Source organism: Bombina bombina, chromosome 1 (assembly GCF_027579735.1).
Source record: "Bombina bombina isolate aBomBom1 chromosome 1, aBomBom1.pri, whole genome shotgun sequence".
Lineage (NCBI taxonomy): Eukaryota > Metazoa > Chordata > Amphibia > Anura > Bombinatoridae > Bombina > Bombina bombina.
Genome location: NC_069499.1, coordinates 1397889253 through 1397916641, shown reverse-complemented (window position 1 = coordinate 1397916641; position 27389 = coordinate 1397889253). Strand labels below are relative to the sequence as shown.

At 39.6% G+C, this 27389-nt stretch overlaps 1 protein-coding gene across 1 annotated transcript; it reads left to right on the top strand.

Annotated features, from left to right (window-relative positions):
- Positions 1 to 1986: 1986 nt before the first annotated feature.
- Positions 1987 to 23608, top strand: VPS72 (vacuolar protein sorting 72 homolog). The gene is made up of 6 exons (XM_053695721.1): positions 1987 to 2171; positions 2811 to 2963; positions 10306 to 10423; positions 16536 to 16712; positions 16806 to 16944; positions 22786 to 23608. Exons 1-6 carry the CDS (start codon positions 2055 to 2057, stop codon positions 23171 to 23173), a joined length of 1092 nt encoding a protein of 363 aa, XP_053551696.1. The 5' UTR covers positions 1987 to 2054; the 3' UTR covers positions 23174 to 23608.
- Positions 23609 to 27389: the final 3781 nt, after the last annotated feature.

The window sequence follows — 27389 nt, the reverse complement described above, 5'->3', positions numbered from 1 at the left end:
TTGTCACAATCATCCAGAGTAGATAATACCTCCTTAAGCAGTGCGCGGAGATGTTCTAATTTAAATTTAAATGTCACAACATCAGGTTCAGCTTGATGAGAAATCTTTCCTGAATCTGAAATTTCTCCCTCAGACAAAACCTCCCTCATGGCCCCTTCAGATTGGTGTGAGGGTATGACAGAACAATTATCATCAGCGTCCTCTTGCTCTTCAGTGTTTAAAACAGAGCAATCGCGCTTTCTCTGATAAGTAGGCATTTTGGATAAAAGATTTGCTATAGAGTTATCCATTACAGCCGTTAAATTGTTGCATGGTAATAAGTATTGGCGCACTAGATGTACTAGGGGCCTCCTGTGTGGGCATAACTGGTGTAGACAATCCCCAAGATTATAATAACCATTATTAGTTAGAATCTGCATAATATGCCTAGTAAAGCAATCGTTTTAGCCCAGAAAAATGTCTACCAGTTTTTTAAGCCCTTTTTGAAGCCCTTTATTCTTTTATGTTTAACTAAGAAAAATGGCTTACCGGTCCCCATGAGGGGAAATGACAGCCTTCCAGCATTACATGGTCTTGTTAGAAATATGGCTAGTCATACCTTAAGCAGAAAGGTCTGCTAACTGTTTCCCCCAACTGAAGTTACTTCATCTCAACAGTCCTGTGTGGAAACAGCAATCGATTTTAGTAACTGTCTGCTAAAATCATCTTCCTCTTACAAACAGAAATCTTCATCCTTTTTCTGTTTCAGAGTAAATAGTACATACCAGCACTATTTTAAAATAACAAACACTTGATAGAAGAATAAAAACTACATTTAAACACCAAAAAAACTCTTAACCATCTCCGTGGAGATGTTGCCTGTGCAACGGCAAAGAGAATGACTGGGGTGGGCGGAGCCTAGGAGGGATCATGTGACCAGCTTTGCTGGGACTCTTTGCCATTTCCTGTTGGGGAAGAGAATATCCCACAAGTAAGGATGACGCCGTGGACCGGACACACCAATGTTGGAGAAATTTAGGTGTAGAGAAGTATATTTCACTATACAGTGTTCTTGATGTGAAGGCACATAAGGTCTAAAAAGTCCCATGCCAGGTTTTTGATTATTGGGCTGTGTTCAATAATAGCTGGGAACCAGATATAATATACTGAATGGGATTTTCACCCCTGCTTAGATTGTATAATGGTGTCACAAAGTATGTTTTCTTTAAGTTTACCATTGGTGTGTTTGTTCTGTAAGTTTGATAGAAAGGTGAGAGCAAATATTAAAGGGTCATAATAGTTGAAAAATGACATGCTCTAATTTGTTAGAGCATACAATTTTAAGACTTTCGACCCTACACTACTGTGTGACTAGCGCTGCTGAATCTGATTGGATCTGATTGGATCAGTGGCTTATACTTTGTGTACTAGTGCTGGTTAGATAATCTTAAATTGACAATACTATTAATGCCATAATTAATTTATTTTTGTTTCTATTTTACAATTTCAGCAACGTACTTATTGTAGACATTCTGTACACAAGTGAGGGGGCAATTTAAACACTATTGACGCTCTAATTGTAGCTGTAGGTTTATGAATTTACACTCCTTAGTAATGAGTTATATAGTATACACATTTTATTACGACAAACCAGACATGCTTTTAATTAAAAGTTACAAGTGTATATTTAAAGTCATGTTATATACTTAAAAAAAACCGCTTAGAGACACATTAAATACAATTTGCTCTGTGCCTACGCTGGTTACCTGAAGCATATTCATATATGTTTGTTATAAATTACATTTTTCTTTATCAGTAACTATTGTGCAAATATATAAATAAAAGAAGGTGATCCATGTTGACTCGCCGCCATGTTATGGTTGGCAAATTGTTGAACGCTAGATTGCTCATGCCTTTCCTTTCCTGACACGACGTTTTACGTCTTTCTCGCTTCTGTGATTGGTTGCATCCCAGACACTCGACAGTCTGCTTTTTGGATCGATGTACTCTGCGCTCAAAAACCTAACTTGCCGGCTAGGTTGTCTCAGTCGATAGCCTATCCCGGGACCTACACGATGAGTTTGGCGGAGAGCAGAGCCCCACGTAAGACTGCGGGAAACCGTATGTCTGGCCTCCTTGATGCGGAGGAGGAAGACGAATTTTATAAGAATACGTATGGTGGTTTCAATGAGGTGACCGAATATATATTTTCCCATACACTGAGATGCTGTTTATTAGATTATGGATTGTGTATGTTATTGAAATGTCTAGTACTGTACGGCATAATATTATTTTATTTGTACTAAGCTAAAACACGTCGTGCATCTGTGCCTTGTTTAAAGGGAATGCATAATATTGTGAAAATATTGTAAAGCACACCATGTAGAATAAATATACATGAAATTCAAAATATTAAACTTGCATGATTCAGGTAGAACATCCGATTTAAAAAAAAATATTCAATTTATTTATCACATTTTCTTTGTTCATTTAGTATCCTTAGTTGAAAAGCATATCTGGGTAGATTCAGGGGCACTGCGTTGCACTACTAAGCTAACTGGTTATTGGTTTTTAGGAACATATGCCTTTTGTCTTTTACAAGATGTATTTAGCTAGGTTCCAGTAGTGCACTTCTCTGGAGCTTACTTTCTGTGGGTTAACTGCAAATAACTGCAAGCTTCTTTTAAATATAGCCACAAAAAATGTGCTGACCCCTCCAATCTGCTGCCCTAGACAAGTGCCTTATTTGCCTAGGCCAAAATATGCCCCTCTTTGTAAGGTATAATGATGGCTATGTACTCATTTTTTTTTTTTTTATATGCTGAATACAGGAGTCCGGTGATGACGAATATAATGAGGAGCGCTCAGCAAGTGAGGATGAAGTGGACTCCGATTTCGACATTGATGAGGGGGATGAACCAACCAGTGACCATGAGGAAGATGAGCCCAAGAGAAAGCGTAGGATGGTCACTAAAGCTTACAAGGTGAGACACCAACCAAAACTGAAAGAATCTGCATTCTATCTCGGTAATTTATATGACAGTAATTTGCCACAACACGCAACAGTTTGCACTTGCTGTTAACATTTTTTTTTTTTTTTTTTTTTTTTTAAGTAGACATTTTGGTGACCACTAATGCAGTAAAAACAGGACTTTTGTTTGTTTTCTGAGAGAGCCTGTATTTACTGAATGGTGACTGTATCCTTATGCTGATCCTAAACATCCTACAGTCCCCAACACCTAAGCTAAACCACTCTTCAACTTATTCATTATTTTGCAAAAACATAATTTATGCTTACCTGATAAATTTATTTCTCTTGTGATGTATCGAGTCCACGGATTCATCCTTGCTTGTGGGATATTCTCCTTCCCTACAGGAAGTGGCAAAGAGAGCACCCACAGCAGAGCTGTCTATATAGCTCCTCCCTTAGCTCCACCCCCCAGTCATTCGACCGAAGGCTAGGAAGAAAAAGGAGAAACTATAGGGTGCAGTGGTGACTGAAAGTTTTAAAATAAAAATATATATGCCTGTCTTAAAAAACAGGGCGGGCCGTGGACTCGATACATCACAAGAGAAATAAATTTATCAGGTAAGCATAAATTATGTTTTCTCTTATAAGATGTATCAAGTCCACAAATTCATCCTTACTTGTGGGATACCAATACCAAAGCTTTAGGACACGGATGAAGGGAGGGACAAGACAGGGACCTTAAACGGAAGGCACCACTGCTTGTAGAACCTTTCTCCCCAAAATAGCCTCCGAAGAAGCAAAAGTATCAAATTTGGAAAAAGTATGAAGCGAAGACCAAGTCGCCGCCTTACAAATCTGTTCAACAGAAGCCTCATTTTTAAAAGCCCATGTGGAAGCCACAGCTCTAGTAGAATGAGCAATAATTCTTTCAGGAGGCTGCTGTCCAGCAGTCTCATAGACCAAACGGATGATGCTTTTCAGCCAAAAGGAAAGAGAGGTAGCCGTAGCCCTTTGACCTCTCCGTTTACCAGAATAAACAACAAACAATGCAGATGTTTGACGGAAATCTTTAGTTGCTTGTAAGTAAAACTTTAAAGCACGAACCACATCAAGATTGTGTAACAGACGTTCCTTCTTTGATGAAGGATTAGGACACAGAGAAGGAACAACAATCTCTTGATTGATATTCTTATTAGAAACAACCTTAGGAAGAAACCCAGGTTTGGTACGCAAAACCACCTTATCTGCATGGAAAACAAGGTAAGGGGAATCACATTGTAAAGCAGATAGCTCAGAAACTCTTCGAGCCGAATAGATAGCTACTAAAAACAAAACTTTCCAAGATAGAAGCTTAATATCTATGGAATGCATAGGTTCAAACGGAACCCCTTGAAGAACTTTAAGGACTAAGTTTAGGCTCCAAGGCGAAGCAACAGGCTTAAATACAGGCTTAATTCTGACCAAAGCCTGACTAAATGCTTGAACATCTGGGACATCTGCCAGACATTTGTGTAGTAGAATAGACAAAGCAGATATTTACCCTTTTAGGGAACTAGCTGATAATCCCTTCTCCAAACCTTCTTGGAGAAAAGACAATATTCTAGGAATCCTAATCTTACTCCACGAGTAACCTTTGGATACACACCAATAAAGATATTTGCGCCAAATCTTATGATAGATCTTCCTGGTGACAGGCTTTCTAGCCTGAATCAGGGTATCAATGACCGACTCGGAGAAACCACGCTTTGATAGAATCAGGCGTTCAATCTCCAAGAAGTCAGACGCAGAGAAATTAGATTTGGATGCGTGAACTGACCTTGGATTAGAAGGGTGGAACCGAGGACATGTCCACTAGGTCTGCATACCAAGTCCTCCGTGGCCACGCAGGTGCTATCAGAATCACCGAAGCTCTCTCCTGCTTGATTCTGGCAACCAGACGTGGGAGGAGAGGAAATGGTGGAAATACATAGGCCAGATTGAAGGACCAAGGCACTGCTAGAGCATCTATCAGTACCGCCTTGGGATCCCGGACCTGGACCCGTAACAAGGAAGTTTGGCATTCCGACGGGACGCCATCAGATCCAATTCTGGTGTGGCCCATAGCTGAATCAGCTGGGCAAATACCTCCGGATGGAGTTCCCACTCCCCCGGATGAAAAGCCTGACGACTTAGGAAATCCGCCTCCCAGTTCTCTACTCCTGGGATGTGGATTGCTGAGAGATGGCAAGAGTGATCCTCTGCCCATCGGATTATTTTGGTTACCTCCATCATCGCTAGAGAACTCCTTGTTCCTCCTTGATGATTGATATAAGCTACAGTCGTGATGTTGTCCGACTGAAACCTGATGAATTTGGCCGCAGCAAGCTGAGGCCACGCCTGAAGCACATTGAATATCGCTCTCAGTTCTAGAATGTTTATCGGAAAAAGAGATTCCTCCCGAGACCATAAGCCCTGTGCTTTCAGGGAGTTCCAGACTGCACCCCAGCCTAGCAGGCTGGCATCTGTCGTTACAATGAGCCACTCTGGGCTGTGGAAGTACATTCTCTGAGACAGGTGGTCCTGAGACAACCACCAGAGAAGAGAATCTCTGGTCTCCTGGTCCAGATGCAGTTGAGGAGATAAATCTGCATAATCCCCATTCCACTGTTTGAGCATGCATAGTTGCAGTGGTCTGAGGTGTAGGCGGGCAAAAGGAACGATGTCCATTGCCGCTACCATGAGTCCGATTACCTCCATACACTGAGCCACTGATGGCCGAGGAATGGAATGAAGAGCTCGGCAAGTGGTTAAGTGTTTTGATTTTCTGACCTCCGTCAGAAATATTTTCATTTCTACCAAATCTATCAGAGTCCCTAGAAAGGAAACTCTTGTAAGAGGGAAGAGAGAACTCTTTTTTTTTTTTTTTTTTTTTTTTTTATGTTCACCTTCCACCCGTGAGATCTCAGAAAAGCCAACACGATGTCCGTGTGAAACTTGGCTAGCAATGTAACAAGCAAGCTTGGAAAACACTGTAATCAAAGTAAATAACACTTAGAATTAAAACGGTACTGTGCCTTTAAGAGAAAAAAAGCTGCACAAATTCTGCAAAACAGTGTAAAAAAGCAGTAAACTTAACGAAATTTTTACAGTAGCATCATAAAGCCTTAGTAACTTTGCACATCTATGCAAATAAACAATTAACCCCTAATGGCAAAACCGGATTGAAAAAACTTCAAAACCGGTAAAAAAGACTTACAGCACCTTGCCACAGCTCTGCTGTGGCTCCTACCTGCCCTTCAGAACGATTTGTGGGGAAAAAAACTTCTTTTACAGCCCTCAAACACAACAGGAACCTCTGGAGAAGCAGTTAGATGTCTCTGAGGAAAAGAAACTGCGCAACTGAGGCGCAAAAATAGGCCTCTCCCACCTCACTCGATGTTTTGAGGCCTATCAGAAAAACACAAGAGTGTCTCTTAACCTTTTAACGCCGTTATGCTGTTCTATTCCGTCATATTTACACTGGGCTTTAAAGCCGTTATGACGGAATAGAACGTCATATCAAACGGCTGTCCTGAAGCCTTCTGCGCTTCAAGGACTTGATCGCGGTCTGGAGGGCGTTCCTAGGGTTGTAGGGACGCCCCCCAGATGCGATCCAATAATTGAAATCTCGCGATCGTATGCACGATCGCGTAGTTTCAATTTGTCTACATCGGAACAGGTGTTCCGATGTAGACACTTTAACCCTGTCACGAAAGGGTTAATTAACCATGTGGGTTAAAAAAAAAAAAAAACAAGCCACAATGACCCCTTTAGTCCCTTCAAAAAAAACGTTATAATTGCATCATTTACTGAATAAACAAAAACGTTTTTTCTCAACAGTGTCACCAGTAACTAATGAGCCCTTCATGCAAGCTGAAATTCCTATCCAAGTGTCTGAATACAGCTTACCCTTCCCTCATGGGAATATTGCCAGCCTTTTCTAGAATTAACACAGTCTGTCTATAAAAATATAGACTGAACATACCTCATATGCAGCTTAGCATGCAAATCGTTCCCCCAACTGAAGTTTTCCTGTACTCTTCAGCCCTTGTGAGAACAGCAGTGGATCTTAGTTACAAAGTGCTAAGATCATCATCCTCCTTGCAGAAATCTTCATCCCTTTTCTGCCAGAGAGTAAATAGTACAAACCGGTACCATTTAAAATAACAAACTTTTGCTTGAGAAATAAAAAATTAACATTTTTGTCACCACACTCGCTCTGCCCTTCCTAGTACTTAGAGTAGGCAAAGAGAATGACTGGGGATGGAGCTAAGGGAGGAGCTATATAGACAGCTCTGCTGTGGGTGCTCTCTTTGCCACTTCCTGTAGGGAAGGAGAATATCCCACAAGTAAGGATGAATCCGTGGACTCGATACATCTTACAAGAGAAATAATAATTCTGCAAATGACTTTAGAGTTGTTTTTACCCTCCCTACCTACCTTGAGTCTGACATGTTTAAAATGCCTAAATTAAATTAGTCCGTTCATTACATATCTTGACTTAAAAGGACAATGTACTCAGGCAAGAAGCTTATAAAAGTCAATTGTATTCAAATACGCTGCAGAAAAAACGTTTTAAATCGTCTGGTCACTCCCATCCACTGGAAGGTCAATTTATTTTGCTTCCTTTTCTTTACACAGTTTTCTTATAGCTAATACTGCCGGCCCATTTTTGATTCAGCACCTGGGTAGCACTTGGTGATTGGTGGTTTAATTTAGCCACCAATCAGCAAGCACTACCCAGGTGCTGAACAAAAAAATGGGCCGGCTCCTAAGCTTACAGTCCTGCTTTTTCAAATAGATACCAAGAGAACAAAGAAAAATGTATGGTAGCAGTACATTAGAAAGTTGCTTAAAATTGCATGCTCTATCTCAGTGGCTTTCAAACCTGTCCTCATACCACACTTTAAGGATATCTGAACTGGAGCACAGGTGAAATAATCAACTGTAAACATGGTTATTTTAGTTGCTCTCATCCAAAGCAATCCTGAAAACCTGGCCTGTTGGGGAGGCTTGAGGACAGGTTTGGAAACCAGTGCTCTATCTGAATCATGAAAGGAAAAAATGTGGGTTTCATATCCCTTTTTAGGGACATTACAGAGGAAAAATAACATGTTTTAATTTGTTAGAGCGTGTCGTTTAACACTAGCTACCCTGCAGTGTTATGGGTTTAACCCCTGCAGAGGCGTTAAACACATATTTAAAGCCAATTGTGAGCTGCAGAGAACTGCTGGTCCCAAACAGATACAGCTAATAAGCCAATCAGCAGTTGCATAACCCACTTATTTAAAGTGCCCAAACAGTCATAGTAATATATAGTTGTTTAAAGGGACAGGCTACACCAGAATTTTTATTGTTTAAAAAGATAAATAATCACTTTATTACCCATTCCCCAGTTTTGCATAACCAACACAGTTATAATAATGTACTTTTTACCTCTATGATTGCCTTGTATCTAAGCCTCTGCAGACTGCCCCTTATTTCAGTGCAGACTCCTAGGTAACTCCACAGGCGTGAGCACCATGTTATCTATATGTCACACATGAACTATCGTCTTCTAGTTGTGGAAAAAATGTCAAAATGCAATCAGATAAGAGGGCCCCTCAAAAATTAGCACATGAACCTACTAGGTTTAGCTTTCAACTAAGAATACCAAGAGAACAAAGCAAATTTGATGATAACAGTAAATTGGAAAGTTGTTTAAAATGACATTCTCTATCTGAATCTTGAAAGTTTATTTTTGACTAGACTGTCCCTTTAAATATAATTTATACCTAAAAAGCAAAATTGTTATTCTGAGCCGTAGCAGGGTCATTGAACTTCTTTTTCTTTGCTGCATTTAAAAAAGGATTGTGTAACAATACAATGCTCTAGTTTATAAGAAACAAATAGTCTGCACACAAACAACAATCTTTATTGACTGCTGCAAAGACAAATTTCTGTCCTATTTTACAAACAAGGGGAAATAGTTACCTGTGAGCAGCTTCCACATTTATATGAAAAGTTTGTTTTTAGTACCATATTTTGGCCAAAGCATGTAAGCTCACCTGCCAGCATCAAAGCAAAGCCCGTAGGTGAGTGCTTCCTTAAAGGGACTTGAAACCCAAACATTGTCTTTTAAGATAAAATAAGACGTCATTTTAAACAACAACCAATGCGGTTTGAATTTTGTTTTATAAATAGGAATTTTACAGTGTTTTTTTGCATGCGGCGTGGATGATAATTATTACAATTTTTAATGTGAGCAAATAGGTTTTTCCTGTGAAATTTTAACACAATTTTTTTTCCATAAAATATATTTTTTTTGCAGAACAATATAATTATTGTGATGCATACATTATAATAAGGCTCATAAAGCAAATTAAATACTGAAATAAAAATGCATTCAAAAAATTACAATACAATTTGACTGCATATTTTTATTTCAGTATTTCATTTATTCGTTTTATGAGCCCTATTGTAATGTATGCATCACCTGCACATATTTAAAAGCAGGCTACACCCCTTTGTGATGCACACTGTTTTCAAGGTAAAAAACTGCCTTTAGAGAATTAAGATGGGCTTCAAAGTACTGGTGAGATTTCTTAGAAAATCTCACAAGCCTAGTATGTTTTAGATAATCAGGCCCTGTGTGTTTATCAGAGTAAAAAATAACTTTTGAAGTTGCGTTAAGGCACATGACAATATGCCTTTAAATGTATTCTTTTGTTGCATACAGAAAGAGAACTACGAGGCCCACAAAAGGCTGAAACGATCACCTGGGGTTGCCATGTTCCTTGTTCAGAATAGGATTGTCTGGTATTTCAGGGCTGGACTGATCTCACAAGGTGGGATCAGACTGATATAAGTTAGGAAAGTTCTCCTCTGTGAAAGCACAACTGAGCTATAAGAGGCTGCTCCTAGGTGGTAACTCACCATAGAACAAGCTAGTGAGCTGTTGTATATTTCTGGTAGAGCGCTTTTCTTTCTGTATGTATTTGTATTATGACCCTGAAGAAGTCTTGCTAATGATGATTGGGGAAACCAGACATGGACTCCTTGACCAATGTATCTAGAAGGGATATGGCTGCACCTCACTGATGTCCTTTGTTCAGAGGAGGATTGCCTGGTATTTCGGGGCTGGACTGATCTTGCTATGCGGGGTCAGACTGATATACTTCAGGAAAGTGCTGCTCTGGGAAAAGGACAATTGGGCTAAACAAGGGTGTTCCTATATGGTAACTCACAATAGAACAAGCTACTGAGCCGCTGTTCATTCTTGATAGAGCGTTTCCCCTTCTGTATTAATATTTTGTTATCTTTAGTAGACCTTTTCAAACACCCACTGTATCTTGTAGGAACCGATTCAGCTTCTGAAACCTAAGCCAAAGAAACCAGAAGCTCCATCAAGTAGTGGCCAAAAGACCCGTCAGGAGAAGGCAGCTCCTCAAGAGCCCCCCGAAGATGCTGGGGACAGTAAGTAATGTAACATTTCAAGGGGCTGTAGAATAACATCAGCCAAATAAAGTGTTTTTTTTTTGTTTTTTTTTACTACAGTTGTTTTTCACTAGCCACACTCCACCCATCATTTGTCTTATTTAGAGGAGCTAATCTGGGCTTTAGATTGCAGACTGGCATGATGTTAGTTTAAAGTAAAGTGTTTTGCAGTTGTTATAAGTTATATTCAATTTGGGGAAACTGTGTAGCGGGGTTAGCATGGCGCTTTTCAAGTTCTGAGCTAAATTACATGGAATGGGGCAAAATAAATGTCAATATATTGAAAATGTGTTTTATTACGGATAACTAAACATTTCATGTACATATCTCAAGGTGTTTACTGTCCCTTTAAGTCATTATTTTAATATGTGCCTAGTGTGTTACATCCCTTGAAACGTTTGGTGGGATTCATGTTCCTGGTATTTCTTAGCGGTCACCATTAAAGGGACATTAAACACTAAATACTTCAAAGAAAAGATTAGTCCATGACTAACTTGTAGATGTATTTTTTAAAGTTTCATTAGTTGTTTAAAAAGTGACAAAATAAGTGTAAAGTTTTAGTGTCTATAAAACACTGGGAGCTGCCATGTTGTAACTTGTGTTATCTTCTCTGCTGTGGCCAATTAGGGACCGTTATCAATAGGTCACTAAAGTGTGCAGCCAATGGCTGTGTGGAATGTAACAGTGTTCTGCACTTCCATTTCTAACAATAACTGAAAAGCTCACAATTTCAGAATAGAATTACAGGCAAAGGGGACAAAATAAATAGTAAAAGTATATTGCAGAGTTGTTTTATATATACAATTTATCATTTTATATTACCATCTCAAAGTGTTTAATGTCCCTTTAAGGGACAGATGGGCTCAATATTGGCAATCTTTGTGCATCTTTCAGGTCTCATAAATGTCATCACATTATCATGGCTGCACTCTAGCTCTCTCTCTTAGGGGAGATAATGGTTGCACTCTAGCTCTCTCTCTGTTAGGGGAGATAATGGTTGCACTCTAGCTCTCTCTCTCTTAGGGGAGATAATGGTTTCACTCTAGCTCTCTCTCTTAGGGGAGATAATGGTTGCACTCTAGCTCTCTCCTTAGGGGAGATAATGGTTGCACTCTAGCTCTCTCTCTCTTAGGGGAGATAATGGTTGCACTCTAGCTCTCTCTCTCTCTCTCTTAGGTGAGATAATGGTTGCACTCTAGCTCTCTCTCTCTCTTAGGGGAGATAATGGTTGCACTCTAGCTCTCTCTCTCTCTTAGGGGAGATAATGGTTTCACTCTAGCTCTCTCTCTCTTAGGTGAGATAATGGTTGCACTCTAGCTCTCTCTCTTAGGGGAGATAATGGTTGCACTCTAGCTCTCTCTCTCTTAGGTGAGATAATGGTTGCACTCTAGCTCTCTCTCTTAGGGGAGATAATGGTTTCACTCTAGCTCTCTCTCTCTTAGGTGAGATAATGGTTGCACTCTAGCTCTCTCCTTAGGGGAGATAATGGTTTCACTCTAGCTCTCTCCTTAGGGGAGATAATGGTTTCACTCTAGCTCTCTCTCTCTTAGGTGAGATAATGGTTGCACTCTAGCTCTCTCCTTAGGGGAGATAATGGTTGCACTCTAGCTCTCTCTCTTAGGGGAGATAATGGTTGCACTCTAGCTCTCTCTCTTAGGGGAGATAATGGTTGCACTCTAGCACTCTCTCTTAGGGGAGATAATGGTTGCACTCTAGCTCTCTCTCTTAGGGGAGATAATGGTTGCACTCTAGCTCTCTCTCTTAGGTGAGATAATGGTTGCACTCTAGCTCTCTCCTTAGGGGAGATAATGGTTGCACTCTAGCTCTCTCTCTTAGGGGAGATAATGGTTGCACTCTAGCTCTCTCTCTTAGGGGAGATAATGGTTGCACTCTAGCACTCTCTCTTAGGGGAGATAATGGTTGCACTCTAGCTCTCTCTCTTAGGGGAGATAATGGTTGCACTCTAGCTCTCTCTCTTAGGTGAGATAATGGTTGCACTCTAGCTCTCTCTCTTAGGGGAGATAATGGTTGCACTCTAGCTCTCTCTCTTAGGGGAGATAATGGTTGCACTCTAGCTCTCTCTCTTAGGTGAGATAATGGTTGCACTCTAGCTCTCTCTCTCTTAGGGGAGATAATGGTTGCACTCTAGCTCTCTCTCTCTCTTAGGTGAGATAATGGTTGCACTCTAGCTCTCTCTCTTAGGGGAGATAATGGTTGCACTCTAGCTCTCTCTCTTAGGGGAGATAATGGTTGCACTCTAGCTCTCTCTCTCTCTTAGGGGAGATAATGGTTGCACTCTAGCTCTCTCTCTCTCTTAGGGGAGATAATGGTTGCACTCTAGCTCTCTCTCTTAGGGGAGATAATGGTTGCACTCTAGCTCTCTCTCTTAGGTGAGATAATGGTTGCACTCTAGCTCTCTCTCTCTTAGGGGAGATAATGGTTGCACTCTAGCTCTCTCTCTCTCTTAGGGGAGATAATGGTTGCACTCTAGCTCTCTCCTTAGGGGAGATAATGGTTTCACTCTAGCTCTCTCCTTAGGGGAGATAATGGTTGCACTCTAGCTCTCTCCTTAGGGGAGATAATGGTTGCACTCTAGCTCTCTCTCTCTTAGGGGAGATAATGGTTGTACTCTAGCTCTCTCCTTAGGGGAGAAAATGGTTGCACTCTAGCTCTCTCTCTCTTAGGGGAGATAATGGTTGCACTCTAGCTCTCTCTCTTAGGGGAGATAATGGTTGCACTCTAGCTCTCTCTCTTAGGGGAGATAATGGTTGCACTCTAGCTCTCTCTCTCTTAGGGGAGATAATGGTTGCACTCTAGCTCTCTCTCTCTTAGGGGAGATAATGGTTGCACTCTAGCTCTCTCTCTCTTAGGGGAGATAATGGTTGCACTCTAGCTCTCTCTCTCTTAGGGGAGATAATGGTTGCACTCTAGCTCTCTCTCTCTTAGGGGAGATAATGGTTGCACTCTAGCTCTCTCTCTCTTAGGGGAGATAATGGTTGCACTCTAGCTCTCTCTCTCTTAGGGGAGATAATGGTTGCACTCTAGCTCTCTCTCTCTTAGGGGAGATAATGGTTGCACTCTAGCTCTCTCTCTCTTAGGGGAGATAATGGTTGCACTCTAGCTCTCTCTCTCTTAGGGGAGATAATGGTTGCACTCTAGCTCTCTCTCTCTTAGGGGAGATAATGGTTGCACTCTAGCTCTCTCTCTCTTAGGGGAGATAATGGTTGCACTCTAGCTCTCTCTCTCTTAGGGGAGATAATGGTTGCACTCTAGCTCTCTCTCTCTTAGGGGAGATAATGGTTGCACTCTAGCTCTCTCTCTCTTAGGGGAGATAATGGTTGCACTCTAGCTCTCTCTCTCTTAGGGGAGATAATGGTTGCACTCTAGCTCTCTCTCTCTTAGGGGAGATAATGGTTGCACTCTAGCTCTCTCTCTCTTAGGGGAGATAATGGTTGCACTCTAGCTCTCTCTCTCTTAGGGGAGATAATGGTTGCACTCTAGCTCTCTCTCTCTTAGGGGAGATAATGGTTGCACTCTAGCTCTCTCTCTCTTAGGGGAGATAATGGTTGCACTCTAGCTCTCTCTCTCTTAGGGGAGATAATGGTTGCACTCTAGCTCTCTCTCTCTTAGGGGAGATAATGGTTGCACTCTAGCTCTCTCTCTCTTAGGGGAGATAATGGTTGCACTCTAGCTCTCTCTCTCTTAGGGGAGATAATGGTTGCACTCTAGCTCTCTCTCTCTTAGGGGAGATAATGGTTGCACTCTAGCTCTCTCTCTCTTAGGGGAGATAATGGTTGCACTCTAGCTCTCTCTCTCTTAGGGGAGATAATGGTTGCACTCTAGCTCTCTCTCTCTTAGGGGAGATAATGGTTGCACTCTAGCTCTCTCTCTCTTAGGGGAGATAATGGTTGCACTCTAGCTCTCTCTCTCTTAGGGGAGATAATGGTTGCACTCTAGCTCTCTCTCTCTTAGGGGAGATAATGGTTGCACTCTAGCTCTCTCTCTCTTAGGGGAGATAATGGTTGCACTCTAGCTCTCTCTCTCTTAGGGGAGATAATGGTTGCACTCTAGCTCTCTCTCTCTTAGGGGAGATAATGGTTGCACTCTAGCTCTCTCTCTCTTAGGGGAGATAATGGTTGCACTCTAGCTCTCTCCTTAGGGGGGATAATGGTTGCACTCTAGCTCTCTCCTTAGGGGGGATAATGGTTGCACTCTAGCTCTCTCCTTAGGGGAGATAATGGTTGCACTCTAGCTCTCTCCTTAGGGGAGATAATGGTTTCACTCTAGCTCTCTCCTTAGGGGAGATAATGGTTGCACTCTAGCTCTCTCCTTAGGGGGGATAATGGTTGCACTCTAGCTCTCTCCTTAGGGGGGATAATGGTTGCACTCTAGCTCTCTCTCTTAGGGGAGATAATGGTTGCACTCTAGCTCTCTCCTTAGGGGAGATAATGGTTGCACTCTAGCTCTCTCTCTTAGGGGAGATAATGGTTGCACTCTAGCACTCTGTTAGGGGAGATAATGGTTGCACTCTAGCGCTCTCTGTTAGGGGAGATAATGGTTGCACTCTAGCGCTCTCTGTTAGGGGAGATAATGGTTGCACTCTAGCTCTCTCTCTTAGGGGAGATAATGGTTGCACTCTAGCACTCTCTGTTAGGGGAGATAATGGTTGCACTCTAGCGCTCTCTGTTAGGGGAGATAATGGTTGCACTCTAGCGCTCTCTGTTAGGGGAGATAATGGTTGCACTCTAGCACTCTCTGTTAGGGGAGATAATGGTTGCACTCTAGCACTCTCTGTTAGGGGAGATAATGGTTGCACTCTAGCGCTCTCTGTTAGGGGAGATAATGGTTGCACTCTAGCGCTCTCTGTTAGGGGAGTAGCACAAACTGTTTCCATAGGTATTTTACAAAAATAAACAGATGAATGTATAGTATTTGTATTATCTGTAATGTAACTTTTATGGTAGGTGGTAACAAGTTGAATGAGTTGGCAAATTTAGCTTTGTTATATCTCAAAATGTCAGCATTCAGCCGGCCTTCTGCTAGATTTATGTTTTACAATAAAAAGCACTGCAAGCCGGTCTGTTTGTTGCGGTAGAGAACCTTCTCCTGATCATCACATGGTCACCCCTAAATTCAGTTTGTGTTTGCAAGATCTTTCAAAAATATTAATTCCCTTTTTATCCTTTGTTGAAAAGCATACCAAGGTAGGCTCAGGAGCTACAATGTACTGATGGAAGCTAGCTGCTGATTGGTGGCTGCACATATATGCCTCCTGTCATTGGCTCACTCGATATGTTTAGCTAACAGAGTAGTGCATTACTGCTCCTTTAATAGAGGATTCAAAGAGAATGAAGCAAATTTGACTATGGAAGTAAATTGGAAAGTTGCTTAAAATGACACGCTCTATCTGAATCATGATAGAAAATGTTTTGGGTTTGTGTCTCTTTCGAGTAGCACTCGCCTATTGGCTTTGCTGTATGCTGGGTCTCATGTCTCCAATTGTAGAAGTTGCAATTTTAGACAACTTTCCAATTTACTTCTATTATCAAACCTGCTTAATTTAGTTGATATTCAGTTAATTCAGTTGAAATGTGTGCAGCCACCAATTACCAGCTAGCTCCAACTAGTGTAGGATATGTGCGTATTCTTTTTCAACAACGGATACCCAGAGTACAAAGTACATTTGAAAATAGAAGTCAATTTAAAAGTGCTTTTTCTGAATCTTGCAAGTTTAATTTTGACTTTCCTATCACTTAATCTGGCTGCACATATATGCCTCGTCATTGGTTCAGCCAAGTTCCAGTAGTGCAATGCTGCTCCTTCAACAAAGGATACTAGGAGAATGAAACCAATTTGGTAGTAGAAGAAAATTAGAAAGTTGTTTAAAACTGTATGCTCTATTTGAATCGTAAAATAAATGCTTTGGGTTTAAATGTCCTTTTAATTTTCACACACAGAATTTTTTTATTTCATAAAGTTTAGGGTTGATAAAAGGTTTTGCTCAGCAATCAAAGATCAGCCCTTATAATCATACAGATTTTAATTAGCTGACTCTGTTTACCTTTCTTATCCTTCTCTTCTGTGAATTAAGGTCGTAAGCACATGCGCCAGTCCACGACAGAACACACACGCCAAACTTTCCTACGTGTCCAGGAAAGGCAGATCCAGTCTAAAAAGAAGAAAGGACCTCACCCTGACAGGCCATTGACACAGGAAGAGCTGTTAGAGGAGGCTAAAATCACAGAGGAGATAAATATCCGTTCTCTAGGTATGTCTGTTAATGGATGAGATGAAATACAATTCTTTGTGATTAGCTTATATAGTCTGAGTCAGAGCTGATTTTCCTTCTTTGCGTCTATAGAAAATTATGAAAGGCTGGAAGCTGACAAGAAAAAGCAAGTTCATAAGAAGAGAAGGTGTGTTGGTCCCACCATCCAGTACCATTCTGTAGTAATGCCTCTAATTACTGAGATTAAGGAGGAGAACGTGGACATTGAAGGGTAAGTTGCTGTCTCTGTGTATGAACCTTCCCTTCTTTAACCCCTTCACTCATTTGGACTTAAATAGTTGTGTGTTACTTTGCCTATCGTTCCACACAACATACAGGGAGTGCAGAATTATTAGGCAAGTTGAATTTTTGAGGATTAATTTTATTAGAACAACCATGTTCTCAATGAACCCAAAAAACTCATTAATATCAAAGCTGAATAGTTTTGGAAGTATTTTTTAGTTTGTTTTTAGTTATAGCTATTTTAGGGGGATATCTGTGTGTGCAGGTGACTATTACTGTGCATAATTATTAGGCAACTTAACAAAAAACAAATATACCCATTTCAATTATTTATTTTTACCAGTGAAACCAATATAACATCTCAACATTCACAAATATACATTTCTGACATTCAAAAACAAAACAAAAACAAATCAGTGACCAATATAGCCACCTTCTTTGCAAGGACACTCAAAAGCCTGCCATCCATGGATTCTGTCAGTGTTTTGATCTGTTCACCATCAACATTGCGTGCAGCAGCAACCACAGCCTCCTAGACACTGTTCAGAGAGGTGTACTGTTTTCCCTCCTTGTAAATCTCACATTTGATGATGGACCACAGGTTCTCAATAGGGTTCAGATCAGGTGAACAAGGAGGCCATGTCATTAGATTTTCTTCTTTTATACCCTTTCTTGCCAGCCACGCTGTGGAGTAGTTGGACGCGTGTGATGGAGCATTGTCCTGCATGAAAATCATGTTTTTCTTGAAGGATGCAGACTTCTTCCTGTACCACTGCTTGAAGAAGGTGTCTTCCAGAAACTGGCAGTAGGACTGGGAGTTGAGCTTGACTCCATCCTCAACCCGAAAAGGCCCCACAAGCTCATCTTTGATGATACCAGCCCAAACCAGTACTCCACCTCCACCTTGCTGGCGTCTGAGTCGGACTGGAGCTCTCTGCCCTTTACCAATCCAGCCACGGGCCCATCCATCTGGCCCATCAAGACTCACTCTCATTTCATCAGTCCATAAAACCTTAGAAAAATCAGTCTTGAGATATTTCTTGGCCCAGTCTTGACGTTTCAGCTTGTGTGTCTTGTTTAGTGGTGGTCGTCTTTCAGCCTTTCTTACCTTGGCCATGTCTCTGAGTATTGCACACCTTGTGCTTTTGGGCACTCCAGTGATGTTGCAGCTCTGAAATATGGCCAAACTGGTGGCAAGTGGCATCTTGGCAGCTGCACGCTTGACTTTTCTCAGTTCATGGGCAGTTATTTTGCGCCTTGGTTTTTCCACACGCTTCTTGCGACCCTGTTGACTATTTTGAATGAAACGCTTGATTGTTCGATGATCACGCTTCAGAAGCTTTGCAATTTTAAGAGTCCTGCATCCCTCTGCAAGATATCTCACTATTTTTGACTTTTCTGAGCCTGTCAAGTCCTTCTTTTGACCCATTTTGCCAAAGGAAAGGAAGTTGCCTAATAATTATGCACACCTGATATAGGGTGTTGATGTCATTAGACCACACCCCTTCTCATTACAGAGATGCACATCACCTAATATGCTTAATTGGTAGTAGGCTTTCGAGCCTATACAGCTTGGAGTAAGACAACATGCATAAAGAGGATGATGTGGTCAAAATACTCATTTGCCTAATAATTCTGCACTCCCTGTATATACACATCTGAGCTTCAGGAAGCTCCAGCAGTCTTGGTTTCTGAGCTTCACGCATCTGCCCACAAATAGAACTGGAGCGCCAGGTCTTACACACAGTGACACTGTCTGTAATGATCATCTGCTGGTGTGGGAGGGAATCCGGGAGACGGAGGGGGGAGGGAGTGGAAGGACCATACACACAGAAAAATAAAAAGAGGGGGAGGGATGGAGCAGCTACACTACAGAAATAGTTGGTTGGGTTCCCTAACTGGCGATCGGGGGAGGTGGGGGGACCACTACACTACAGAAAAACAAATAAAATAAAATTACATTTATAGGTACTGGCATTACCTAAAATGGTGGCACTAGTTAGAGGGGGGAGGGATAGAGAGCTGTTTGGGAGGGATCAGGGAGGTTGGAGGGTTATGGGGGATCTCACACTGCAGAAAAGTATTAAAAAATATTTAATAAAAAAAAAAAAATCCATTAAAGTTTTCAAATTGGCAGACTGTCTGCCAGTACCTAAGATGGGGGTGACCAGTGGAGGGTGTGGGAGGGAAGAGAGCTGTTTGGGAGGGATCAGGGGGTGGGAGGGTAATCTCTACACTAAAGCTAAAATTAACCTTGCAAGCTACGTAATTAACCCCTTCACTGTCGGGAATAATAGAAGTGTGGTGAGCGGCTGCAGTTAGCGGCGTTCTAATTACCAAAAAGCAATGGCAAAGTCAGATATGTCTGCTATTTCTGAACAAAGGGGATCCCAGAGATGTTTTTACAATCATTTGTGCCATGATTGCACAAGCAGTATGTAAATAATTTCAGTGAGAAACCCAAAGTTTGTGAAAAAAGTTGATTGTGTTTTTTGTTTTTTTTATATATATGATTGCATTTGGCAGTGAAATGGTGACCTGAAATATACCAAAATGGGCCTAGATCAATACCTTGGGTTGTCTACTTTAAAAAAAATATATATATCGTTTTGACAGTTAAATAAAAATTGAAAAAAACAAGGCTCTATTTCTGTTCAAGTGATAGCAAACATGCTAAAAATTCTCTGGTGTTTTGGGCAAGCTTTTCTCTGAAAGTCCCGGTAGTGAAGGGGTTAAACTGTGGTGTTAGTGCTAGAAGAGGCCATCATGCTAGAATAGGGAAAAGGCTCTTGGCTGGGCATGTCTTGTTTGGCCATTCTCCTTTGTTAAAATACACCCAAATGTGCTTTCAACAAGCAAATAAATGCATAAGTGTAACTGGTGTATTTAAAGGGACAGTATACACTCATTTTCATATAACTGCATGTAATAGACACTACTATAAAGAATAAGATGCACAGATACTGATATAAAAATCCAGTATAAAACTGTTTAAAAACTTACTTAGAAGCTGTCAGTTTGGCTCTGTTGAAAAGGCAGCTGGAAAGCCCACTGCAAGTGGCAAATAAGACACTCCCCCCCTCCCCCTTCTTTTGCATATGAAAAGACCCTTTACACAAACAGCAGCAAGCTGGAGAAGGTAGCTGACGGTATTCACATAAAACTTTGGGGCTTGGTTAGGAGTCTGAAAATTAGAGCAATGTTTTAAAAAAAAAAAAAAACTTTATGAGCTTTATAAATAGATCATCTACAAAACATTTATGCAAAGAAAAAATGAGTGTATAATGTCCCTTTAACTAAGCTTGTTATGGCGTTCAGAATAAAAACTCATCTGTAGCTGTATCATTTAATGATGTAAAGGTGTATGGATACTTCCCTATTAAAGTCACAGGCATTAGTGCTAGCTAACTGTACTTGCCATGCAATCCGTCTGTGATAGAATATTGTCCCATTCCAAAGAAGGTGGGGACATAAAAGCCCACATTTGATCTCTTATGATTCAGAGTGTACAACTAAAACTTTCCAATATACTACCAGTATCAAATTTACTTATTCTTTTGGGATCCTTTGTTGAAAAGCAGGTAGGCTCATGAGTTTCTACAAATCTGGAGCACTATATGGCAGCAGTTTTGCAAGAATGCGTTTAACAATGTAAAACATAGTACATACACTGCTGCCATCTAGCACCATCTGTTGCCTACAGACATGTTCATGCTACCTATCTAAGTAGGTGTATTCATCAACAAAGAATACCATGAGGACAAAGTAAATTTGAGAATAGAAGTAAAATGGAAAACTTTTTAAAATTGAATGTTCTGTCTGAATCATGTCAGGTTTTATGTCCCATTATGCGATGACAGTTGGACATTTTTTATAACATCCATTAAATTATTTTTGAAATTAGCGTAATTATTTTTACACTTTCTGTGTATCCCATACTTTCTATCACAATGTGCACACGCTCCTTTTATAACACATCATATGATGAAAACTCACATTTACCAAAAAAAGCTCACCCTCATTGTTAACATGCTATATGAAATAAACTCTCTCCTGCTGGGAGTATTCTATATGAAATAAACTCTCTCCTGCTGGGAGTATTCTATATGAAATAAACTCTCTCCTGCTGGGAGTATTCTATATGAAATAAACTCTCTCCTGCTGGGAGTATTCTATATAAAATAAACTCTCTCCTGCTGGGAGTATTCTATATAAAATAAGCTCTTCTTCTGGGAGTATTCTATATGAAATAAACTCTCTCCTTCTTGGAGTATTCTATATGAAATAAACTCTCTCCTGCTGGGAGTATTCTATATGAAATAAACTCTCTCCTCCTGTGAGTAGTCTATATAAAATAAACTCTCTCCTGCTGGGAGTATTCTATATGAAATAAACTCTCTCCTCCTGTGAGTAGTCTATATAAAATAAACTCTCTCCTGCTGGGAGTATTCTAAATGAAATAAACTCTCTCCTCCTGTAAGAATTCTATATGAAATAAACTCTCTTCTGTGATAATTATATATGGAATAAACTGCTTCTGTGAGTATTCTATATTAAATAAACTCTCTCCTCCTGTGAGTAGTCTATATAAAATAAACTCTCTCCTGCTGGGAGTATTCTATATGAAATAAACTCTCTCCTCCTGTGAGTAGTCTATATAAAATAAACTCTCTCCTGCTGGGAGTATTCTAAATGAAATAAACTCTCTCCTCCTGTAAGAATTCTATATGAAATAAACTCTCTTCTGTGAGAATTATATATGGAATAAACTGCTTCTGTGAGTATTCTATTTTAAATAAACTCTCTCCTCCTGTGAGAATTCTATATAAAAATAAACTCTCCTGCTGGGAGTATTCTATATAAAATAAACTCTCTCCTGCTGTGAGTATTCTATATGAAATACTCTCTTCTCCTGTGAGTATTCTATATAAAAATAAACTCTCCTCTCCTGTGAGGATTCTATTTGAAATGAACTCCTGTTGTGATCTGAGTGTCACTTGCAATATGTTAGCCTTTACTAGCAGGTAAGTAGCCATGTCGTAGAGTAAAGTCTTGTGTTTATTCACTAGAGAAAAAGTAATAGTTTTTGACATCAGATAAGATGCAAAAGCTGTTTAAGTCTTTCCATATTTAATTCTGACGTTTTAGCTAAAAGATACTGTACTGTAAAATGTTTCCTGATTTGTTATACCACCTGAAAAGTATAAAATGTGTTTGAAATGTTTCCGTTATGTTTTTGTTTTGTATTCAAAATAGCATTTCACTTATTTAAACCACCAGCAATTGTTCTCAAGAACATGCCCAATCAAATGGTCTGAATCTGCAGAAATAATCATGCAGTTCTTATCTTCTTTCTACAAGCTCACAAAGCTCAATACAGTTACTGACATTTTTATTCTGGTAGTTGGTTTTAGTAGGAAAAAAACATTTAGTATAAATCTAAAGAAGCAATTTCCAATACAGTTAATATTGTGCAGCTGGTTTGGGGACACATTAAGAGGACAGCTTTTTTTACAGTACAATCTCCTGTTAATTCTCAGAAAAACTATGTATATCTCGGTCATTCTTGTATTTTCTTACAATATTTGTCCTTACCATGATCACTGGGGATTTAATCCATGGATCAACTGTCTGTTTGTTAATTAAAAAAATCCAGTGTCTGTGTAAATCTTGTTAAGCAAAATTATAAATCCACTTCATGCAGGGGGGATTATTTTTCCCCTATGCCTTAGTATGAAGGTTTGTTAAAAAACGAACCCTCTCTTTATAGTTCTTCTGTCGCACTATTTCTGTATTACATTTTGTAACTGGAGTTGCCCTCTGCTCTCAGGTTGGATCAGGAGCAGACAGGTGACCCCGCACACTCCTCCAAAGCAGCGTCTGCAAGTAAATGCTCCCGCACTTTCATCACATTCAGTGATGACGAAACATTTGAGAAGTTATTCCCCAAATCCAAGCAAGCCAAGTTCCCAGTGAGAGAGCTGTGTCCTGTCACCCACAAGCCAGCCCAGTACCGGGATCCCATCACAGACATACCCTACTACAATGCCCGGTCATTCAAAATAATCCGAGATGCTTACAAGAAGTACATCACCGCTCACGGCCTGCCTAATGCTGCCATGGCCGCTGCTATGGGCACTGCCGCATCTGCTCCCGACCCGAACCAACGCAGCACCCGACAGAAAATCATTATCAAGCAGAGTGTTGCAACAACATAACATTTTGATCTTACCACTGAAGTGGATCTACCACTTTACGCATTGCAAGGTATGAAAGTAAGAAACTGTGCCACAGTATACAATTCATCCTTTGGCCAATATGGGGAATTCTGTGTTTAAAGACAATGTATTACATTATTATTTAACTTTTCACAAATGCTCAATTTCTTTTTAACCTTTTTGGATGTGAAATTAAACATGCAGGACACCTAGCCCAAATACTTTTCAAAGACTATATTGAATTAAGCCTATGCAATGACAGTTGGCTGACAGAACATTGGCTATGTCACAGTTTGTTGTTTTGGCATTTTGGGTAACTTTTTACCATTGTAAGGAAGCTGTGCAGGGCATTCATTTGCTACTAAATTCATGATTTCAGTCTCAAAATGCAAGGATCCCTGACAGACATGAGTAAAACACTGCAATTAAATCATTCTAACATGCCTCGTGTTTGTTTTATAGAATATATGAATATTGAACGAAAAGGATTACAAACTTTAAAACATACTTACATTGTTTCTGTGTGCAGTATGAGTTGTCTGATCTACTTTGTGATATTTATTGGGAGGTATGTTTGTGAGATCAGTGGGGGGTTTGCAACACAAGTCAGGCAGAATAGGAGATACTTGTCAAACAGGAATAAACAACACATTTGATGTAAAAAAGAAAGTGCTGCTATGATGCTGTATAAGGTACTAATTAGATTTATGTTTTAGTGAGATTAGCAAGGACTTTTCACCTGTATGTATTACACATTACTGTTAAATGTTTCACCTTCTAGCTACTTAAAGGGACATACTACTCATCTGCTAAATCACTTGAAACTGATGCAGTATAACTGTAAAAAGCTGACAGGAAAATCTCACCTGAGCATCTCTATGTAAAAAAGGAAGATATTTTACCTCACAATCTCCTCAGCTCAGCAGAGTAAGTTCTGTGTAAAAAGTTATACTTGGCTGCTCTCAGCTGCAGGTAAAAAAATTAAAAAAAATGAAGAAATGAACAGCAGCCAATCAGCAGTGCTGAGGTCATGAACTCTTACTGTGATCTCATGAGATTTGACTTAACTCTCATGAGATTTCATAGTAAGCTTCCTTTACCTGATTGGTGAAATAATATGAGAGTGCACGATGCTAGTCCCTTCAGATGTCCCAGGACAAACACACAAAAATGCTCCTTAGAAATCCTTTACAATGGGAGGTGGCTACTGAGGAACTTTTGAGGTAAAATATCTTTCTTTTTTACATAGAGATGTTCAGGTGATATTTTCTAGTCAGCTTATTAAAGCTATGCTGCATCACTTTCAAGTGTTTAAACAGTTGGGTATTATGGCCCTTTAATATATCTCTCTGCATTAAAGAGACAGATAACTGTTTTTTCTTTCTTTCATGGATCTCTTAGTATCTTTTGTAGAATAAACGGGACATAAGCTCAGGAGAGTGCACTTCTGGAGCACTATATAGCAGCAGTTTTGCAAGAATCTTATCCATATGCAATAGTTCTAAATGGCAGCACTATACCTGGCCATGTAGTGCTCCAGACTCCTACCTCGGTATCTCTTCAACAAAAGAATGACGTGGGAACAAAGCAAATTTGCTGATAGTAAATTGGGAGAAAAAAGTTAAACATTTTACCCTCTGAATCACAAAATAAACATTTGGGTTTCATATCCCTTTTAATATAAATAAGGTTAAACCTTTATCGCTGTGGTGGGGAGCCTGCAGCCTTTTGTGGCTTTTAGTCTGATATACTGTAAAATGTTGTAATACAGAAATACATGTTCAGGCACCTGTTCATATTTTCATTGGGTTCCTGTGCTAAGTCAGTCAGAAAATGGTTTTAATTTGTTCTTGACCAGTCTAGAAAGTCTATTAGAGTCTTGTCTTTGTTTAAAGTCATTTCATGATTTCTTCACAAAGTAAAATTTCCTTTCAATAAAGACTTCTACTTATTAGTATATTTTGTGTGGTTGGGGACTGCGGTTATTAATATTTCCCTCGTGCCCAGGGTTAATCGGTCTCAGCGGGACAGGTGCTTATGCAGGCCGCAAAGCAAACAGTTTAAGAGGTCATTAAGGACGGATACGGACAAACTGTTGTGAATGTTTTATTCAGTCATCTGCCTTTAAACTTGTATGTGTAGGCTACAATTTAACTTATCAGGCATTTATATTTTTGATGTTTATTACCCATCTGCCTTGACATATTATCTGTTGAGATCAGTGTTTCTATGTCTGATTCTTATACTGTTTAATATTATCAAGTAAGCTATTATTAGAATTTAGTGTAATAGTACAACTGCTTGTGGACTAAGGTTGGTATTAATCATTAAATTTTGAGTTTTTAAATGTCAAATTTCTTTAAGCACAAATGTGTAGCTAGATAAATGTAAACCTGTGGCCATCATGCTTTTTTTTTGCTTGTGATACCTTAACCTTACAGTAAACACCACTAGCTTTTGATTAGAGTTGTGCTTGTACCACACTCCCCTAGGGAGGACAAAAAAACAAACAAAATCCTATAACCTGCAAATCAAAATAGCTGGTCAAGGCAAGTTGCCTCATTTAGAAAACCTAGGTTATAGATTGTGCTTTTGGCCTTTTTAGGGAGTGTGAGACAACTACAAGTTTTACACAAAAACAGTGCTCCTTTAGTTAAGAAGAACATGTTAAAGCAAACCTAAAAAAAACAGATTATGTTAAAACAGCAAACAACTTGTTTTCTTGCCAAATGAATGCTTAGAAATTCCTAGTGTAATAGAGACACATTACATAATTTCAATATCACATGTTTTTTGTAGCAAAAGCCCTCTTAGCACGGGCAATGAACTGCCTAGCTATTATAGTTGTCTTCTAGCAAAACTTCAAAGGAAGTAATGGACTCTTTCTCCCCCCCCCCCTTTTTATACTTTATGATGGAATTATGAATACATAAATAATGCAATGATTTCTATTAAGTATAATCCACTGCATAGTGTTTTTTTATTACAGCAATGAAACAGATTGTTTTATATCCCTTTAATGACTGAGGCTGCCTTTGCCTGTATTGTTTCTCACCTACTGTATTTCCCTGCCCCTGCTGGTCAATGAGTGGTGCCATCATTTTCATTAAAGGGACATTTAAGTAATTTCTTCTTAGTTGCAAACAGAGGATATTACAGTCAGGATATGACACTGAGCAAGGAGATCAGCAGGAGTTTTACTAATAACCAATGAGCTGTACACAAACATGAATCTCATTTTCTTAACATAATTAAATTGTGCACTTTCGTTCATATGTGAGATTTTTTATTTAATTTAAATATTGAATTTAATGTTAGAGGAACTTGAGTACAGCTAAGATGTTGGAAAATCATAATGCACAATATAGGTATTTAGAACTATAATAAGTGTTTTACTCAATCACTATTTAGCTTGTTACTCGATTCAGATAAAATATACATAACAACTTTACAGTTTTACTTCTATTATCAAATTTGTTTTATTCTTTGGCGTCCTTTATTAAAATTGCAGGAATGCACTACTTGGAGCTAGCTAAACACGTGAGCCAATGACAAGAGGCATATGTGTGCAGCAACCAATCAGCAGCTAGCTCACAGTGTATTGCTGTTCCTGAGCCTACCTAGCTATGTTTTTCAACAAAGGATACAAAAAGTACAAAGCATACTGTATTATATAAGTAAATTGGAAAGATGTTTAAAATTGCATGTTCTGTTTGAATCATGAAAATTTAGGGATAAAGCCATATTTTTTTTATTTATTTTTTGCAAGTTCACACAGGCTCTGTTACACCTTTGTGTGACCCAACACCATACCTGAGAATAGTTGGCTATATACATAGAAACTACCCAGGTAGGAACATTTGCATGTTTGCGTCTGAGATTTGAGGCTTAGTTTTAAAAACGAATAATTCCAAATAGAGAATAATTTTTGAAGCTGTTTGTTAGTTTAAACTCGTGTAGCTCTTGTACATTCTTAGCCTGACCATGCCTTAACAGGATCATATTGCAAAGTGTCAAACCACAGCTGACACAACATGTATAGAAACAGCTTGTGTTTATTGATGTCTGTCTACTAAACAGACATGCCAAGTGGCTAATATAGCAGTAGGCCATGCTTTATTGTGGTGTATAAACTAGTTAAATAAGGGTAAAGTGAATAAGGTAGCATTTAAAAAATGAACATATTCTCAGTGGAAAAGGTGTTTGCCCCATGTCC